The sequence below is a fragment of the Periophthalmus magnuspinnatus genome, chromosome 9 (genome assembly GCF_009829125.3).
Source record: "Periophthalmus magnuspinnatus isolate fPerMag1 chromosome 9, fPerMag1.2.pri, whole genome shotgun sequence".
NCBI classification, from domain to species: Eukaryota; Metazoa; Chordata; class Actinopteri; order Gobiiformes; family Gobiidae; genus Periophthalmus; species Periophthalmus magnuspinnatus.
This window is the reverse complement of record NC_047134.1, coordinates 22,894,139-22,914,898: the sequence shown is the minus strand read 5'-3', so window position 1 is coordinate 22,914,898 and position 20,760 is coordinate 22,894,139. Positions and strand designations below refer to the sequence as shown.

At 46.3% G+C, this 20,760-nt stretch overlaps 1 protein-coding gene across 1 annotated transcript in view; it reads right to left on the bottom strand.

The window, feature by feature from the left end:
• Positions 1-20,760, bottom strand: part of ipo11 (importin 11) — a 239,648-nt gene that overhangs the window by 136,639 nt on the left and 82,249 nt on the right. Inside the window, exon 16 of the mRNA XM_033973089.2 lies at positions 9,578-9,704. Within this exon, the coding sequence (XP_033828980.1) occupies positions 9,578-9,704 (127 nt within the window). The remainder of the gene's footprint in view (positions 1-9,577; positions 9,705-20,760) is intronic.

Below are 20,760 nucleotides of genomic sequence, written 5' to 3'. Positions count from 1 at the left end.
GCGCCTCCTCGAGAATAAACTGTTCGTGAAAGCTGAGAAATGCGAGTTTCACGCAGAGGAGGTCAGCTTTTTGGGCTTCATTGTGGGGCGGGGCCAAGTAAGAGCTGACCCTGAAAAGATCCAGGCTGTCACTGAGTGGCCCGTTCCTACCAGCCGGAGACAGCTCCAGAGATTTATCGGCTTTGCCAATTTTTATAGACGTTTCATCCGGGATTTTAGTAGGGTTATCTCGCCCTTAACTAAACTCACCTCTCCTGCTTTGCCGTTTGCCTGGTCTCCTGAGGCGCAGACAGCCTTCGAGAAGCTTAAGAGACTATTTACCTCCGCTCCCATCCTGCACCAGCCCGACCCTTCACGGCAATTCATCGTGGAGGTCGACGCCTCCGACTCGGGAGTGGGGGCCGTGCTTTCGCAGAGGTTCGACCCCCACAACCGCCTCTGTCCCTGCGCCTTCTTTTCCCGGCGATTGTCCTCGGCCGAGGTCAATTATGACGTGGGGGATCGGGAGCTCCTTGCCGTAAAGCTGGCCTTGGAGGAGTGGCGCCACTGGCTCGAAGGGGCGGAGCAACCATTCATCGTCTGGACCGACCATAAAAACTTGGAGTACATCCAGTCCGCCAGGCGCCTCAATCCCCGTCAAGCTCGTTGGTCCCTCTTCTTCAGCCGCTTCAACTTTCTCCTCACCTACCGCCCCGGATCTCGGAACGTCAAACCCGATGCCCTCTCCCGCCAGTTCGCCCTGGAGGATAGCCCGGTCACCGCAGAAACAATTATTCCCTCCTCGTGTGTGGTGGCCGCGGTCCATTGGGATATCGAGGACACCGTCCGAGAGGCCCAGACCAACGACCCCGACCCAGGTAACGGCCCTCCAGGTAAACTGTTTGTTCCCGATTCTGTCCGGTCTCAGGTGCTCCAGTGGGTCCATGCCTCCCGTTTCGCCTGCCATCCTGGTGCCGGTCGCTCTCTCTCCCTCCTCAGGAGACGCTTCTGGTGGCCCACGATGGACACAGACACCCGGGCTTATGTCGCCGCCTGCCAGGTATGTGCTCGGGCCAAGGCCTCCCACTCACCCCCTTCTGGTCTCTTGCATCCTCTCCCAGTTCCTCGTCGCCCTTGGTCCCACATCGCCTTGGACTTCGTGACGGGCCTTCCCCCTTCCCAGGGGAACACGGTGGTTCTCACCATTGTGGACCGCTTCTCCAAGGCCGCCCATTTCGTTGCCCTGCCTAAGCTCCCCACAGCCAAAGAAACTGCCGACCAGCTGACCAGTCATGTCTTCCGACTCCACGGCATCCCGGTGGACATCGTGTCCGACAGAGGGACCCAATTCACCTCTCAGGTATGGCGGTCTTTCTGCGACGGTTTGGGGGCCACGGTTAGCCTCACGTCCGGGTTCCATCCACAATCTAATGGGCAGACGGAGCGGGCCAACCAAGACCTGGAGTCGGCCCTACGGTGCACAGCCTCCGCCAACCCCGCGACCTGGAGTACTCACCTGCCCTGGATAGAGTATGCTCACAACTCCCTCGTGAGTTCCGCCACTGGTATGTCCCCCTTCGAGGCATCGCTGGGATATCAACCCCCTCTCTTTCCCACGGAGGAGAGGGACCTCGCCGTCCCGTCTGTTCAGCGCCATCTCCAGCGCTGTCGCCGGATCTGGAAGAAGGCCAGGGCGGCCCTTCTTCGGGCTGGAGCGCGCACTAAGGCGACGGCCGATCGCCACCGTGTCCCGGCGCCCGTATACCAACCTGGCCAGATGGTTTGGCTCTCCGCCAAGACGGTCCCGCTGAAGACGGACTCCCGTAAGCTGTCCCCCCGATTCCTGGGACCGTTTAAGATCATGAGGATCATAAATCCATCGGCGGTGCGCCTCCAGTTACCCCCGTCTCTCCGGATTCATCCGACCTTTCACGTCTCCCAGGTTAAACCAGTCCGGACCAGCGACCTGTGCCCTCCGGCCGATCCCCCACCGCCCGCCCGAGTCATTGACGGCCACCCGGCGTTCACCGTCCGCCGCCTGATTGACGTTCGTCGCCGTGGTAGGGGCCTCCAGTACCTCGTCGATTGGGAGGGTTACGGTCCGGAGGAGCGATCCTGGGTGCCCAGGGCACGCATTCTGGACCCCGACATGGTGAGAGACTTCCACCGCGCTCATCCTGACAAGCCTGGGGGTCCACCAGGAGGTGGACCTTAGGGGGGGGTACTGTCATGATGTCAGTTTCCCTGTCCTCCCGTGCTCTCTCCCCCTCCCCTACCTGTGTGTCTGGAGCTGGGTGGAGTGCCTGACTCCTCCCGTGCACACCTGGGGTGCATCAGCCTAATCACCACCACCTGCTGCTGAGTACAAGAAGGCTTGGCAGTCTACACTCGGTGCCAGACCGTCCGCGTGTAAAACGTGAATGTTTCTTGCTAAGCTTTGTTATATGGTACTTTCCGGCAAATGCTCATTTGGATTTATGCACCCTCCAGATTCCTGCCTCTACTCGCCCAGCTCCTGCCGCCACGTTCCAGTCCCGGTATCGCTTCCAGCTCGTCTTGTCTCCTGCTCGTCTCGTCTCCTGCTCGTCTCGTCTCCTGCTCGTCTCGTCTCCTGCTCGTCTCGTCTCCTGTCCGGTCCTGGTCTCTGGTTTGTCACCCGCTCCCCGCTCTGGTCTTCGTCTGATCCGCCTGCCCTGGTACCGCACCTGCTTCTATCCCCGTCCTGGTCCTGTCCTGCCCGCCTCTACCTGCACCGCACCCGCCTGACCCGTCTCCCGCTCCCCGGTTCCTGTACCTGCTCTTGTGACCTGTTTAAAGACTGCATTTTCACCGCTGTAAATAAACACTGTTAAAACTGCTCTGGTCTGCATCCTTTGGTCCTATCCGCACCGTTACGACATATTTAGAGTACACTGTTATTCCCAGAGCTGAATTGTGTCAAGGCCATCATAGCTACAAACAAAAGGAAGAAGTATACAGGTTATATGGACTATATGGGGAGTACTTGAACCTGATCTTAACATGTACTTAAGCTAGTCCATTACCACAAATGAATCAGAATAGAAAGTGCTCATGAGCACGCTTCTGGCTCCATCAACAGAAACTCCAATTTAGATAGTAATAGTGTCATCCCTGCCTCTGTAATTGCTGCAAAGAGCCTTGTCTTTGGTCTTAAAATGTTCGTATTAAGCCGCGTCACATCATTCTCATATTTTTATGTGATTATTGTGTCCTTATATGAACATTAATAAGGCACTTTCTTTCACCGTGCTCCAGATTGGTTCTTTGTTTGCTATGATACTCACAGTTGGAATTCCAAATGTGGAAATAAATGTTGATATTTCAGTCTTTAATTATGACGATAAGGTTAATTGGTTGAATTGAGTTTTGGTTAAGACTAAACTAGGCCTGAGTTCTATGTGACACTTTCTACGGCAACAGTTTTAAGGATTTAGTTAGCCATTTTGTTTCTTATTTTAATACTTTTTTCTCAGGCGAGAGTTTAACTGGTCCATTTCAACTGCTCACTAACAGTCTTCCTCAGAGAGATCACGTAAACGGTCACATTTTTATAAACAGCTTTTCCACTTTCATGGCGTCCACTGATCCCATTGGTGTATGAATGTGTGCGCTAGATAAAAATTTAATCGTTTACCATTTACCATTTAAACATCTATGTGTATTAAAAATTATTACCAACAGCTTTAAAATTCAGATGAAATAACCAAAGGTAGAGTAAATGACATTTATTTGTCTGGGGCATTCAAAACAAGCAGGACTCTGGGATTTTCTGAGCCAACAGGCAGTAATCCATTGCTGAGGTGGCCTATGGCTTCATCGGGTCCTGTGACACTCGGAATGAATGGGATGTCAGCTGGGTCCCATTAAAAGAATCACTAAGCTGTAACCGACGTCTTCTCTATGGCAACGCTAAGTGGGGAACTGGGGTTTATTTTCAAGTTTTATGCTGATATGAAAACTGAAATTATCAAGAGCTTAAAGGGCCTATATTACGCCGTTTTCTGATCCATGTTATAATGTTGTTTCCTCGTCACAAACAGAAATAGAGTTGTGTTTTGTTTCATTCACACATGTTTAACACACAAACCCTGCATCATATTTAGGCTGAGTTCTTCTCTCAATCAGAAAACATTCTGTTCCACCTTGTGATGTTATGTGCTAATACAGGAAGTGCTCCACCGTGTTTTTAAACTCCTTCACAAGAATCATTTGGATCATTTCAGCCCTGGAATTGTCAATCTCTACTGAACTAAAGGCAAAAGAAGCTGTTAATTTGGAAACTATTGTTTCATGACATCACAAGGTAGAACCATAGCCTGTATAAAGAAGTGGACCAAGTGAGTATGACGTCACCCATAGCATTCAGCTTCAGTCAAATGAAACTCATCGAGGCTGCAGTTATAGGGGTGAATTTGGAGTAGAGTTGCATTTATGAATTTCAAACGCGAGTATCATAGCAATCAAAGAGCCTGGATCTGGAGTGACGTTGTTGAAGGTAACACCCCTTTCCGCCCGCACCGCTGGTTTAGCACGGAGGGGGCGCTTAGCAGTGCTGTCAATCAAACCTGTTGCCAATGCTAGCGGTTGAGACCATGGGGAAAGAAGGCACCTGATTTGTCTGTTATTAACATCACATCTTGAATTACGGATACAATAGCGGAATAAAAACACCAGGATCATGTAGAGCAGGTTAACACCAACATTCTAAGACCAAAATGACAAGCCTGACAGCAGCAGTTACAGAGAGAGGGGCGTTTTCCATTGTAAAGTGAAGCACACATATGATCACTTCATATTTGGAACGTGGCGGCTAGCAGATTAGCCATGTCCATTTATATATACAGTCTAAACTTGCAACATATTTTGAGCTTTGTGAAGATCTAGACAGACTAATACTAAAGGGTTACTCAACCATGTGTGAATGAAACAAAACACAACTCCAGGTCTGTTTTTGAGGAGGTAACAACATTATAACTTGGCTTGAAGCTCACAAGAGTCGGTTCTGCGCAATATAGGACCTTTAACTAGAAAGTTTTGTTGTGAAGAAACTACATAACTTATTTAAACGATTATACAACAATTAATCCATACTTTCCATCTTCACGGCTTGAGTCCAGACAAGCTCACTGCAGGAAAAATCTATACGTACCAATAACTGATTGGTTTAATTTAGCCAAGGAGTGGAGCTAGCTTAAATTGAGAAGACGTAAATGGAACCGCCATTTTGATTCATTTGCCTGAATAACGTGGTCACTCCAAAGTTGCAAACGAATTAAAACCACTTTGACAAACAGAAGGTAGCTTGTCCATCAGGCTATTAAACCTGTATGAGCCATAATTGATCCAGAGCCACATGCTGTCCATGACAACGTAATTGGTTGAGGCAATAGACAAAGAACCACAATAAAAGAAGAAGAAAGCGGGGTTTGTTCACTGATCTGAAGGTTGGCAGTTCGATTTTAGCTCGCACAGATGAACGCTGTCATTGTGTCCTTGGGCAAGACACTTAACTCACCTTACCCTTAGTGTCTGCATACACTGGTGTATGAATGTGTGTGTGAATGAGTGAGTGGTTCCTTGATGTAAAGTGCTTTGAGTGCGCTGAAGGTGGAAAAGTGTTATATAAAAATGGGACGTCATCTGACCCCAGCAAAAATGCAAGTAAATGGTAAATGGTCACAGCATTTTAACGGCCAATTATATTTAATACAAATGGGGGGGAGAGGGGGGGCTAAAATGGATATTGTTAAAATGCCTTTCTTCGTTGTAATACAAGAAGTTAATGGATCTAGTTACTATAAGAAATCATCAGATTAAACATTTTAGATTTTTTATGGTAAAGTACAAAGTAATTGCTAGATGGGAGGCAAGAACCAGTTTTCCCTAAGAGTATAACATCATCCTAATCAACATCATCCACAATGTGTAAACAACCAACACAATTGGCTCTGTGCAGAGCGGCAGTGGCTAGTTCCAGTCGGAGGGACAGTCAGCCCAACCATTTCTGGCATAATGTCTAAGGGTTTTTTGCCGAGTCTCACTGAAATGAATAAATATTTAAAGATCGTGCAGTGGACAGGGAGCTGTGGGTGGATGTCACTGACAACATGTTAAACACTACACAAATAAAATGAATACTTTACCTGAGGACAATTTTGTTTACAAAGGGATGTCTTTGTGTGCTGGGGCTAATGCTAATGCAAATTTAAATAACGCCACTGACTTAGATAATCTCCACCTAAAAATAACTAGGTCGTCCTTACAAAAATGTAAGTTTGTTGTTATATTACATTTACCACCTCCGCAGAGTGGCTGGACGCACCCTTAGGGATAGGGTGAGGAGCTCAGTCACACGGGAGGAGCTTGGAGTAGAGCCGCTGCTCCTACACGTCGAGAGGAGTCAGCTGAGGTGGCTCAAGCATCTGCTCAGGATGCCTCCTGGATGCCTCCCTTGGGAGGTGTTCTGGGCATGTCCCACCGGGAGGAGGCCCCGAGGAAGAGCCAGGACACGCTGGAGGGACTATGTCTCTCGGCTGGCCTGGGAACGCCTTGGGGTCTCACCAGAGGAGCTGGAGGACGTGTCTGGGGTGAGGGAAGTCTGGGAGTCCCTGCTTAGACTGCTGCCCCTGCGACCCAGCCCCGGATAAGTGGAAGAAAATGGATGGATGGATGGATTTTAATATAAGGTAGCATTATCGTTAGCATTATCATTAGCATTACATAGGAAATGGTTGAGTCGACTGTCCCTCTCATTGGAACTAGCCAGCGACCGTGTGCCAAGAACCCAAAACTTCGGTACATGTCGCAATACTTCGATAAGTGACCTGATACCTGCAGAAATCAGCAGTAAAAACTTAAGTCTGTTACAATATATGGCTGTGTGGATATTTTGAGCACAGTCCTATTATAACCGCTGTTTAAACATTAAGTTTGAATGTAGAGCTGTGTTTACAAACCAGTTTTACATGGCGCTTTCTCATTAATTATTTCCAAATGAAAAGCAATACTTGTTTTCTGTTTAAATCTGTGTAATTCAAGATTTATGAGATGCCAAGTCTGAACTGGCACGAGAAGGTTCTGGCTGCAGCGAATGGGAAGCGCCATGAGAGGAGCTCCACTCGCTCCACATCAGTTTGGTTTAATAATTGACCACTGACCCCAAACCCAAACCCTGACCTTAACCAACTCAAACATGTAGCTATCGTACATTATTAACTTGTGCCCATTTTTTTTAATGATTCAGTTTTTTGACTCCAGATGCCAGCCAATGCCAAACCTCATCTCCATACAGCAGCTCCTGACTGGCACAGATATGGGTATGTGCTTTTTTATGCCTATCACAGCCTTCAAATATAATTTACTCTTTTTTAGGTATAAAATTATGATACGCAAAAATAAATATGCAAAATAAATCAAAATGAGTTCAAAGTTTGGATTTTATGAAATATTTTAAAGGCAGATAGATTTTATTATTTATTTGCAATATATAGTCAATGGTCACATTTTTATATACACTCCACCTTCTAGTCACTCAAATTTCTTTAGATCAAGCAATCAATCACCCATTCACACACACATTCATGCACCAGTGTACACAGACACTGGAGCGAAGTGGGTTAAGTGTTTTGCCCAAGGACACGATGACAGCATTCATCAGTAGGAGCTGGAATCGCACCGCCAACCTGTAGGTTAGTGGATCCGACCGCTCTACCAATGATGTTTATGTTAAGAGCAGGATTCGAACCGCCGAATTTCAGATCAGAGAGCAAACGCTCTACCAACTGAGCTACATGATCGTCTTTAAATTTGACTGAATTTAATTGCACTAATAAGCAAAAAGAGTAAGCCATTTTTAAATTTTCATAGGCCTAATCTAATGCAAAGGTAATTATGCAGCTGGCCTCATTGATACTGTTATGGGGTATTGCCTCATGCATATTTCATATTCTTTGTGTAATCATCAAATTATAATTACAAAATAATCCCACTTGATCTACCCAGACTAACACAACTCTGACCAAATTTTAATCAAGAAAAGAAAACACTACAATATTTTGTACTTTTTAATCTGTAAATGTGTTTCCAGAATTATTAATTTTTGGTGTTGACTCAGAAATCAATTTAAACTTCGCACTGAATGTAAACATTTGGGACTTAAAGGTCCTATATTGCGCAAAATGGACTCTTGTGAGCTTTAAGCCATGTTATAATGCTGTTTTCTCCCAAAAAACAGACCTGGAGTTGTTTTGTTTCATTCACACATGTCTGAGTAATGTTATATTATTAGTCTGTCTGCATCTCCAAAGGTCAAAATGCTCTGTTCCATCTTGTTATTGCAAGAAGTGGTAGTTTCAAGTTAACAGGTACATTTTAGTTCAGTAGAGATTGGTAATTCCTGGGTTGAAATAATCCAAATGATTCTAAATAAGGTGTATGGAGTTTAAAAACACAATGGAGCACTTTCTGTATTACCACATGACATCACAAGGTGGTACAAAGTGTTTTCTAATATGCAGGGTTTGTGTGTAAAACATGTGTGAATGAAACAAAACACAACTCTCATAACATAAATCATAAAACAGTGAAATATGGGCCCTTTAAGGTTAAATTAATATTGCATTGAATTTGAAACTTCAGATATGTTTTATAGAATAAACTCAAAAGTTGCACTGCATAGTTTTCCCAGTGCAGGATACTTGCCTGTTAGTCACCACGGAGATAATATTGCTTTGCTTAGAATTTTCCACAGTATGGTATTAAACATATATATCTCCATGGAGACAAGCAGGTCAAGCTAGAGGTCAGATCTGTGAAGAGACAGAGGTTGGCTGTTTGAATTTCATCCTCGACAGACATCACTGGTTGAGCAGTCAGATCCACTGACCCACAAGTTGTTAGTGCAATTCCAGTTCCCACAGATGAATGCTGTTGTTGTGTCCTTGGTCTGCATACAGTGTCTGCATACATCGGTGTATGAATGTGTGTGAATGAGTGAGTGGTTCTTTGATTTAAAGGGCTTTGAGTGCCTTGAAGGTGGAAAAGTGCTATATAAAAATGTGAACGTTTATATGAATAATTATAATTTTAATATTATCAATGGTTCCACGTTTACACAACTGTTATAGAATTGTATGAGGAAAAAAAGGTTTGTTCTGCACATTCTGGTAATACAAATGGCATAATCTTCATTGGCAATTATCATAATGTCCTGAGAGCAATTACGGTCGACCCTTTGTATCACGATAAACTATATTATCCTTTATAGGCCCATCCCTAATGTAGAATACAATATCAAAGTGCAACACCCACCGTCCAACAGCCACCGTCTAAATAGATAAAAGGGATAGGAATAAACAGTAGACCCATGTTATGGAAAACTGGAGTGTTGTGTTTTGTGGAGAAAATTGGAAACATAATTGTAGCTATTCGGGGCAGTTAGGCAGTGAATTGTGTTTGTGGGCCAGCCTGTGCATATTTATGACCTGCTTTAGTCATAAAAACTGCAGTGTTTTTCCTGAAGAAGTTGAGTAAATACAGCTAAAAGGTTCTGTAGTCCAAGTGTGTTGAAAGGACTCACCACAAGGTCAGGATCCTGCATAAGGGTCAGGATGACTTCATACAGCAAAGGTCGGAGGTCAGGTTTGAACTTGACCGAGATCCATTGTCCTATCAACCAGATGACACGCCTGCGAATCAGCTTGTACCTAAACAAAAGAAAGAAGGTTCAATATTACACAAAATTATACCCTTTATTATTAGTCTGTCTACATCTCCAAAGCGGAAAATGGTTTGTTCCACCTTATGATGTCATGAAGTGATAGTCTTCAAGTAAACAGCGACCTTTTGGGCATGTCCCACCGGGAGGAGGAAGACCCAGGACAGGCTGGAGGGACAATGTCTCTCAACTGGCCTGGGAACACCTTGGGGTTCCAACAGCGGAGTTGAAGGAAGTGTCCAGAAAAGCTGAAGAAAATGGATGGATGGATCTACCTTTTATCCTTTGTTCAGTAGAGATTGGCAATTTCAGTGAAGGGGTGTGGAGTTTAAAAACACACTGGAGCACTACCACATGACATCACAAGTGGGAACAGAGTGTTTTCTATTTGAGAGAGGGACTGAACCTAAATATGCAGGTATGTTTGTGGTGAGGAAACAACATTATAGCATAGATCAGCCAATAGTGTAATATGGGCCCTTTTCTATCTCACTACTCACAAACCTCTCGGCTCATCACTCGTGCTCATAAGCAATCATCATTATTTGGCCACCAGAACAGCTTAAGAACTGCTTTTTCAGAGAGAAGAGTGAATTAGAGTCCCCCCCCCTCCTGCTCTAAGTTTGCAATAACTAAAACGTTTTCTATTTCGACAAAGACATGGCGCAGTGTTCTGATGTTTGTCCTGCTTTTACAAGAATTGACTTTTTACAGAATTAACTCATTTAATATAACAAAAGAAAAATTTAAATCTGTCAAATGAACAAAAGTTTTAGAGTGAAGACGTTCAGTTCTGGTCAGATCACTGTTGAACAGTGCTTTATATCTGTCTGAAGGGAGGAGCTTACTACACTGTTTTGTTAGCTATGCCCATCATTTATCTCCTCCTAAGACCTAAATCAAAACATGGGAACCAATAGTGCTAGCCAATATCCTAAACGTTGTGAGAGCATCTATTAGGGGCTTGAACAATTAACCAAAATATGACTCAGCTACAGTTCACATTAGACCGAGCCAACAAACAGAAACTATAAACAAACAGGTGTTAGTTTCATTGTAGTTAACTCCTCCCTTCAGACACATATAAGACAGTGTCCATCAGTAATCTGACCAGAACTGAAGAAGCAGCTTGGACAAGCAGCAAAATGTCTTCACTCTAAAACTTTTTGTTCAGTAAAATTTAGCTTTTGTTATGGATACACAGACATCAGTTATGAGAAAAACATTGGGTACTGCAGCTTTAAGAACACAGTATGTGGTTTATACCCATTATATACAGACAACATTAAGGCAAAAGTTATTTCCATGCTTAAAAATAGAAGTCTGTCTTCATTAAAAGCGCAGTATGTAACTTTTCCAGTGGGGCGTCTGTCACCTCCCTGGAGTTGTACATTATGTTGTTTTTTAGAGGTTTTGAAAATGCTGACAATGCTGGTAGTTTTGAGAGTTCTGCGTTGGACCTGCATGATAAACTAAGAGAACTAAGAGAGTTTTCCAAAAGCACAGAGCAAGATCCTCAAAAACCTGTGCTTGTGTCTGCTTTGACATTATTTTTACAGACCGCATTAAAAGAAGCTGGAGCGAGATCGATAAAAATGGTGGAAATGAAATCAGCATTTCTGATTTGATTGTGTTGTTTTCTGCAATTATAAAAATCGGTCGTCTTATTGTGTTGTACCTCGAGTGTTTTTTAATAAATGGTTACAGCTAATTGAAAGTAGCTTTGTTTGTCAACCAGTCCAACTTGTAATGCAATTATTTAGCATGCTAGCAAGCTCAAAGTGTCTCAAAGCTAACAGTCACTTTTATTTAAAATATAAAAACACAAAATAAACAACCTCAGACAAATGTATTAAAATAAAGACAACACAATTGTTTTTATATGTAGAATACTTCAGTTTGTTGTGGTTTTGTTATTTATTCTGCCTCAAAATTAGCATTAGCATTAGCATTGACACACAAACATGGCTCTTTATCCTCTGGTAAAGTATTAATTTTATTTAGTGTTTAACATGTTGTCAGTGACATCCACACACAGCTCTCTGTCCACTGCCTCATCTTTAAATATTTATTCATTTTAGCGTGACTCTGCAAAAACCTCAGAGATAAACCTGGACAGGAAGTAGTGACGCTAACAGTGAGGTTGAGGACGCTGTTGTGCACACAGCCTATTACAGCGGTTGCTGTTGGATTCTTATAGGATGAATTTGTAATATTGTTGTATTTGATGTTGTTCCTATCACATTGGTTTTCTGCTGTGTTTCGCTCATTTCAATTAGGATCTAATTTTACACATATATTTTCTCATTCTCTCATTTTATTAATATTCTGTTTGCCACTAAGATTGCCTTTATATTGCTTTTTGAGCTGCTCTATCCAACTAATATCCTACATGGATCAAAACGGTTGGAACAATGTTATCTTTTCAGTGTATTACACACAGATATATTTGTTTGGTTTCACATTTTAAGCATCTCCTGCATGGAAATACAGTATGAAATAGAGCAGACCAAGACATTTTTATATTTTTATGCAACAATAGACTAAACACGAAAGGTCCCATTTTATTCTGCCCCTGTTTTATTCTCAGCAAACTGTGTCTTACTCCAGTACAGATCTTTGTATGTATAAGCAGCTCTTGAGATCAAAATAAGTCTGCTGTGTGCTGTCTGCATCCCATTATAAACTATATTCCAATGAGGTTCATCTGGGGTCATTTATTTTAATAGATATTTTCAGATCAAGGTATAGTTTGTCCCCTCCCCGAACCGCCACCTTAACGTGGTGGAGGGGTTTGAGCACCCGAATGATCCTGGGAGCTATGTTGTCGGGGGCTTCATGCCCCTGGTAGGGTCACCCATGGCAAACAGGTCCTGGGAGACGGGTCTGACTAAGAGCGGTTCAGAAGCCCATCATGGAAAGTAAAAGATCAAGGCCAGTTACGTCGCCCGGACTGGCGTTACCGGGGCCCCACCCTGGAGCCAGGCCTGGGGTGGGTGCTCGGCAGCGAGCGCCTGGTGGCCGGGCCTTTCCCCACGGGGCCCGGTCGGGCCCAGCCCGAAGAAACGACGTGGGGCCGTCCTCCCGTGGACCCACCACCTGCGGGAGGAGCCATGAGGGGCGGGTGCGGAGAGATCCGGGTAGCAGTCGAAGGCGGGGACCTCGACGACCGGATCTCCGGACATGGAGACTAGCTCTGGGGACATGGAATGTCACCTCGCTGGGGGGGAAGGAGCCTGAGCTTGTGCGGGAGGTTGAGCGTTACCGGCTAGATATAGTCGGCCTCACCTCCACGCACAGCTTGGGCTCTGGAACCCATCTTCTTGAGAGGGGTTGGACTCTCCATTTCTCTGGCGTTGCCCGCGGGGAGCGGCGGCGAGCTGGTGTGGGCTTGCTCATTGCCCCACAGCTCAGCCGCTGCGTGTTGGGGTTCACTCCGGTGAACGAGAGGGTCGCGTCCCTGCGCCTTCGGGTCGGGGACAGGTCTCTCACTGTTGTGTCGGCCTACGGGCCAAACAGCAGTGCAGAGTACCCGGCCTTCTTGGAGTCCCTGGGAGGGGTACTAGACAGTGCACCAACCGGGGACTCCGTTGTTCTCCTGGGGGACTTCAACGCCCATGTGGGTAACGACAGTGACACTTGGAGGGGCGTGATTGGGAGGAACGGCCTCCCCGATCTGAACCCGAGCGGTGTTTTGTTATTGGACTTCTGTGCTAGTCACAGCTTGTCCATAACAAACACCATGTTCGAGCACAAGGGTGTCCATCGGTGCACATGGCACCAGGACACTCTAGGTCGGAGGTCGATGATCGACTTTGTTGTCGTGTCATCTGACCTCCGACCGCGTGTCTTGGACACTCGGGTGAAGAGAGGGGCTGAGCTGTCAACTGATCACCACCTGGTGGTGAGTTGGATCCGCTGGCGGAGGAGGAAGCCGGACAGACCTGGCAGGCCCAAGCGTATTGTGAGGGTCTGCTGGGAACGTCTGGCGGAGCCCTCCGTCAGGGGGGTCTTCAACTCCCACCTCCGGGAGAGCTTCTCCCTGATCCCGGGGGAGGTTGGAGACATGGACTCCGAGTGGGCCATGTTCTCCACCTCTATTGTTGATGCGGCTGCTCGTAGCTGTGGTCGTAAGGTCTGTGGTGCTTGTCGCGGCGGCAACCCCCGAACCCGGTGGTGGACACCGGAAGTAAGGGATGCCGTCAAGCTGAAGAAGGAGTCCTATCGAGCCTTGTTGGCTCGTGGGACTCCTGAGGCAGCTGATGAGTACCGGCAGGCCAAGCGTGCCGCGGCTCGGGCAGTCACAGAGGCAAAAACTCGGGGTTGGGAGGAGTTCGGGGAGGCCATGGAGGAGGACTATCGAACGGCCTCAAAGAGATTCTGGCAAACCGTCCGACGCCTCAGGAGGGGAAAGCAGTGCTTCACCAACACTGTTTACAGTGCGGGTGGAGAGCTGCTGACCTCGACTGGTGATGTTGTCGGGCGGTGGAAGGAATACTTTGAGGATCTCCTCAATCCCACTGTCACGTCTTCCGAGGAGGAAGCAGAAACTGGGGACCCAGAGGCGGACTCGTCCATCACCCTGGCTGAAGTCACTGAGGTGGTTGGCAAGCTCCTCGGTGGCAAGGCTCCGGGGGTGGATGAGATCCGTCCTGAGTACCTCAAGTCTCTGGATGTTGTGGGACTGTCTTGGCTGACACGTCTCTGCAACATCGCGTGGCGGTCGGGGACAGTACCTGCGGAATGGCAGACCGGGGTGGTGGTCCCTCTGTGTAAAAGGGGGGACCGGAGGGTGTGTTCCAATTACAGGGGAATCACACTCCTCAGCCTTCCCGGTAAGGTCTATTCCAGGGTGCTGGAGAGGAGAACCCGACCGATAGTCGAACCTCGGATTCAGGAGGAGCAGTGTGGTTTTCGTCCTGGTCGTGGAACACTGGACCAGCTCTATACTCTCCATCGGGTCCTCGAGGGCTCATGGGAGTATGCCCAACCAGTCCACATGTGTTTTGTGGATCTGGAGAAGGCATTCGACCGTGTCCCTCGTGGTGTCCTTTGGGGGGTGCTCTGGGAGTATGGGGTCCGGGGCTCTTTGCTAAGGGCTGTCCGGTCCCTGTATGACCGGAGCAGGAGCTGTGTTCGCATTGCCGGCAGTAAGTCAGACCTGTTCCCGGTGCATGTTGGACTCCGCCAGGGCTGCCCTTTGTCACCGGTTCTGTTCATTATATTTATGGACAGAATTTCTAGGCGCAGCCAGGGGCCGGAGGGGGCCTGGTTTGGGAACCACAGGATTTCATCTCTGCTGTTTGCAGATGATGTTGTCCTGATGGCTTCTTCGAGCCAGGACCTGCAGCAGGCACTGGGGCGGTTTGCAGCCGAGTGTGAAGCGGCTGGGATGAGAATCAGCTCCTCCAAATCCGAGGCCATGGTTCTCAACCGGAAAAAGGTGGTTTGCTCTCTCCGGGTGGGTGGTGAGTCTCTGCCCCAAGTGGAGGAGTTCAAGTATCTCGGGGTCTTGTTCACGAGTGAGGGAAGGATGGAGCGTGAGATTGACAGGCGGATCGGTGCAGCGTCTGCAGTGATGCGGTCGCTGTATCGGCCCGTTGTGGTAAAGAAGGAGCTGAGCCGGAAGGCGAAGCTCTCGATTTACCGGTCAATCTACGTTCCTACCCTCACCTATGGTCATGAGCTTTGGGTAATGACCGAAAGGACAAGATCGCGGATACAAGCGGCTGAAATGGGCTTCCTCCGCAGAGTAGCCGGGCGCACCCTTAGGGATAGGGTGAGGAGCTTGGTCACACGGGAGGAGCTCGGAGTAGAGCCGCTGCTCCTACACGTTGAGAGGAACCAGCTGAGGTGGCTCGGGCATCTGCTCAGGATGCCTCCTGGACGCCTCCCTAGGGAGGTGTTCTGGGCATGTCCCACCGGGAGGAGGCCCCGGGGAAGACCCAGGACATGCTGGAGGGACTATGTCTCTCGGCTGGCCTGGGAACGCCTTGGGGTCCCACCGGAGGAGCTGGAGGACGTGTCCGGGGTGAGGGAAGTCTGGGAGTCCCTGCTTAGACTGCTGCCCCCGCGACCCGGCCCCGGATAAGCGGAAGAAAATGGATGGATGGATGGATGGTATAGTTTGTTTTCATGCCTTGCAATTTGGAAAGCTCACTAGCGCTCTTCCTCAGAGTGGTCACATGATGTTGCTGTGATTTCACTGGTGGAGGCAGGACGACAGCATCAACTGGAGTCAGACATCTTCAGGACAGTATTCCAAATGGGTCAAGTGAGTCTTTAAACAGGGACGAGGCGGGGCTTTTTGCTCTCACACACTTGGGATACTGTCCTAAATCAGCTGACCAATCACATCACAGCAACATCATGTGACCACTCTGAGGAAGAGCGCTAGTGAGCAGTCCAAACTGTGAAAACAAACTACACCTTGGTCTGAAAAAAATAATCATTTTATTCTCAGAAAGTGTGCGTTAGCATGTTATTTGTTGTTAACTTTACAGTCTCGTCAAAAATCCAATCCGGTGTCTGAGTTGTGAAAAGTGCTAATAAACTCATCATAGTGAATAATTATGATGCTTAGGACACATAAGGTAAGTGAGGAATAATTTCCCTCAACATCTCTCCAATGCTATCCTCCCTCCACATCACTCCGATTCTATCCTCCCTTCTCTTGCTCCTGTAAAGTTCACCACTGATTTTAAAATGTTAGATGTTACTTTCAGACCACTCCACGGACAGGCCCCAGTACATCCTGGACCTTTTATCTCCTCACTCCTCTGGACGCAGCCTCCGCTCCTCCAGTCAGAACTTGCTGTGGTGGGACCTTTCAGGCTGTGGCACCAGAATGATGTAATGTGCTGCCCATTTCTCTCTGTGTGGCTAATTCTGCTGAAGACTCTCCTGTTTAGAAAAGCTTCTGGGGGAGTCCTATAACCCTATTTGACTATATATAACTAAACTTCACTTACTTATATTTGTGAATTTACCTTTTAGATATTTCATGGTAAAATACAATGTAATCCAGACGAAAAACTGGCTCTTGCTCCTATCTACCAATATCACAATATTCCAAATTTCATATTACTTCCACAGACTGTATAAGAAATGGACTAAGTGACGTCACCGACAGCATTCAGCTCCAGTCAAATTAAGCTCATCGAGGCTAGCAGTTATAGGAGCAAATGTGGAGCCAGGTTCCGTATTTGGAATTCACCAGTATCATAGCAACCAAAGAGCCAATCCGGGTCGAGGCTGATGAAGATAGCGCCCCTTCCCACCTGCACCACTGGTTTAGCAGGGAGCGGGCACTTAGCAACACTGTCAATCAATCGTGTTGCCAACGCTAGCAGAAGTGACCTCGGGGAAAGAAGGCACCTGCTTTGTCTGTTATTAATGTTCATATCTTGATTTACGGACACAATAGCAAAATAAAAACACCAGGGCCGTGTAGAGCAGGTTAATACGAACATTTTTAAGACCAAAATGATCAATCTGACAGCAGCAGTTACAGAGAGAAGGGCACAGTTTTTCAATAGAAAGTGAATTGGAGCCAGAGGCGATTGAGCCAGATCTGGAACTATTTGGAACGTGGCGGCTAATAGGTTAGCTACGTCCATTTATATGTACAGTCTATGCTTATATATGAGACTTGTAGATATTTCACGGTAAAGTACAATGTAATCAATGGGAAAAGCTGACTCTTGTCCCCATCTACCGACACAATAATATTCAAAATTTTAAATTGTTCCCACAGAAAATGACAGTGTATATTGATTGATATGATACAGCATGGCCCTCGTACTCAGAAAACTGTTTTGTTGGTTTATTTGTGAGCTAAAAATGGAAAATTAGAGGCACTTAAATTTCCGTTTCGCTGTTGTCATAACAATGGCAACAATAGCTCCAGGGGGAGGTTAAAGTTTGTGCCATCCACTCAGCGTTTTGGACATAAAAGCTCTTTAAAGCTATAATTGCAAGTTATAAACATCTGTGGATAGCTCATTATTATTTGAAGGAATCCGGTGTCCTAAAAATTGTTGGAGGGCTTTTGTAATCTCAGGAGAGCCAGAGCAGTGGGGAAGGCTGCAAAGACACAGGGCTGAGGTGTAGTCATTCATAACGAAAGGTCACATATGACTCATCTTCTGAAGTAGGTTCTTTCAGACAGCAGCCGTGCTCTGACCGCTGGGAAAGCCCAACCATGAGAGTTTATACAGCTCACATCTGGACACATGTGGAATCTGCTTAACACTTTATCAATTCATTTTATCAAGTACAAATCAATCACATTCAGGGAGGCAATATTGTTCGTTTTCATTCCGGATGTTTAGTTTAAAAATATTATGCTATTTTTTGAGCTCTTATAATGTTGTTTCCTCATCACAAACAGACCTGGAGTTGTGTTTTGTTTCATTCACATGTTTAACACACACACACACGGATTCGGCAGCGTTGTATCGTCATTTTGGTACAAATGAAAAAGTCATTTTAGATGAATATTGAGATTTAAAACAAATTATAAATGCAAATTATAACAATGATCCACGAGTGTCGTAGATTAGAACTATACAGCACACACGAGCACTATAGGGTGGATTTATCATGTTTAATGTGTATGTTAATTCAATTAGTTACTTTTGACCTGAGAACATCTATGGTCCTTAACAGTGATTCACGGAGGTTTTCCGGCCATTGAACAAATCCCCTTTACTGCAGCAGAGACAGAATCTCTTCCAGGCAGATTGATTTAAAAATCTATTGCAATTTTACAGACCGATAATAAAGGCCTTATATCGTGCACTAATCAGCCTTTTCCAACCACTTTGGGCCTCTTAACATTGATATTTCCTGTAGTATAACTTTATGATCAGAACAAGTCAAGGAGAATGCACTTCAAAAAATACATCTAGAGCAGAATTTTCAGTTCTGAAGAGGTAGATTGACTAATAGCCATAGACTGTATAAAGAAGTGGACTAAGTGAGTGTGACGTCGCCCATAGCGTTTGGCTCCAGTCAAATGAAGCTCATCGAGGCTGCAGTTATTCCACATTTGGAATTCCGACGAGTATCATAGCAACCGACGAGCCAATCTGGAGTGAGGCTGTTGAAGATAATGCCCCATCTGCACCAGTGGTTTAGCAGGGAGCTGGCACTTTGCAACGCTGTCAAGCAGACCTGATGCTAATGCTAGCGGGAGCGGAGAAAGAAAGAGCCTGATTCGTCTGTTATTAATGTTCATATCTTGATTTATGGACACAATAATGAAATTAACAAGGATCACGTAGAGCGGATTAATACGAACATTTTAAATCCAAAAATGACAAGCCTGACACCAGCAGTTACAGAGAGACGGGCCACAGTTTTTCAGTATAAAGTGAATTGGAGCCAGAAGCACGCCCATGCTCACGTCCTATTTGTAATGCGGTGGCTAGCAGGTTAGCTATGTCTATTTATATATACAGTCAATTTGAAAAGCAAAGATAACTGACACGAGCACAACTGACACAAAAGAACTATTATTAATGAGGTAATAACATTGCTAAAAGTTACATTTTGACTGTATAGATCCTTTAATGAAATGTTTACAATCTGAAGACATTTACTGAAGATAATAGTATTAGTAAGTAGGTTTCAAGCCCTAGTCGGGTCAAGTCTGTGAAGGACGTCATATCGAGAGATGTACAAAGATACAAAACTGAAACATTTAGATATTGGCTTACAAATATGAGTCCAGCTCGTGTCCTGGTTTGGCATAGAAATTGATGAAACAAGACTATTTACTGTTTGTAGACAGCGAAGAAACTCTTATGTTTGAAGTTTTCTTTAAAGTCTGCTCTGTCATTACTTGAGAAATAAGTAACAGCTCCGTAACAGTTTGATGAGTTTTATCTTATTTTAGTTTAGTTTGAAGAAAATAAATGCTGTTTTCAGTCTCTGCCTTAGTATCTGTTGATATCGAGTACCTCAGTAGATTACGACTGTGTTAGCTGCAGCCCTAGTACAGTATACGACAGAACCTGCCTCGCACACAGGCCGGGCGTGATGCCGAGGTACCGCAGGGCGCACTGTCAGGAGTGAGGAGTGGATGCTGTCAATGACTCAACCTCCTGGAGCCATTAGAAAGTGAGAGAGCGACAGATCTAAGGGGCTTGGGGCGTGTCCTCTCCACACATCGCACAAGACTTCACAGGTATGACGCGCTCGGCTCAGGCTGACACACGCAAACACATCAAGAAGGGAGAAGGAGAGAGGGGGAGAGGGAGAAAGAGGGGGGAAGAGGAGGAGAAGAGGGAGCGAGAGGGGAGAGAGGGAGAAGGAACGAGATGGAGAGCTGAAGAGGGGAAGGAGAGAGGGGGAGAAGAAGAAGGGAAGAGAGGGGAGAGAGAGGGAGAGGGGATGAGATGGAGAGTTGGAGAGGGGAAGAGAGGGGAGAGAGAAAGTGTAAGAAGGGGAAGAGGAGAGGGTGAGAAGGGGAAGGAGAGAGGAGGAGAAGGAGAGGGGGAGAGAGAGGGGAAGAGGGAGAGGGGAGAGAGAGGGGGAAAAGAGGAGAAGAGGGAGAGGGGAGAGAGAGAGGACGAGTTGGAGAGTTGGAGTGGGGAGGGAAAGAGGGGGAGAGAAAGAGGAAGAAGGGGAAGAGGAGAAGAGGAGGAGAGGGGGAGAAGGAGGAGGAGAGAGGGGGAGAAAGGGGAAGAAGGGGAAGAGGGGAAGAGGAGAGAAAGAGAGGGAGATAGGAAGGGGAAGAGGAGGAGAGAGTGAGAAGGAAGAAAGGGGAGAGGGGGAGAAGAGGAGGAAAAGGAGGAGAGGGAAAGAAAGGGAGAGCAACAAGAAGGCAAAGTTTAAGCAGCTCCTTCACTGTTAACATGGGGCGTGTGTAGATGCCTGTCACATTAAAGAAAGCACCTGATTTGTCTGTTATTAATGTTCATATCTTGATTTACGGACAAAATGGCAAAATAAAAACACCAGGATCATGTAGAGCAAGTTAATACGAACATTGTAAGACCAAAATAACAAGCCTGACGGCAGCAGTTACAGAGGGGCCA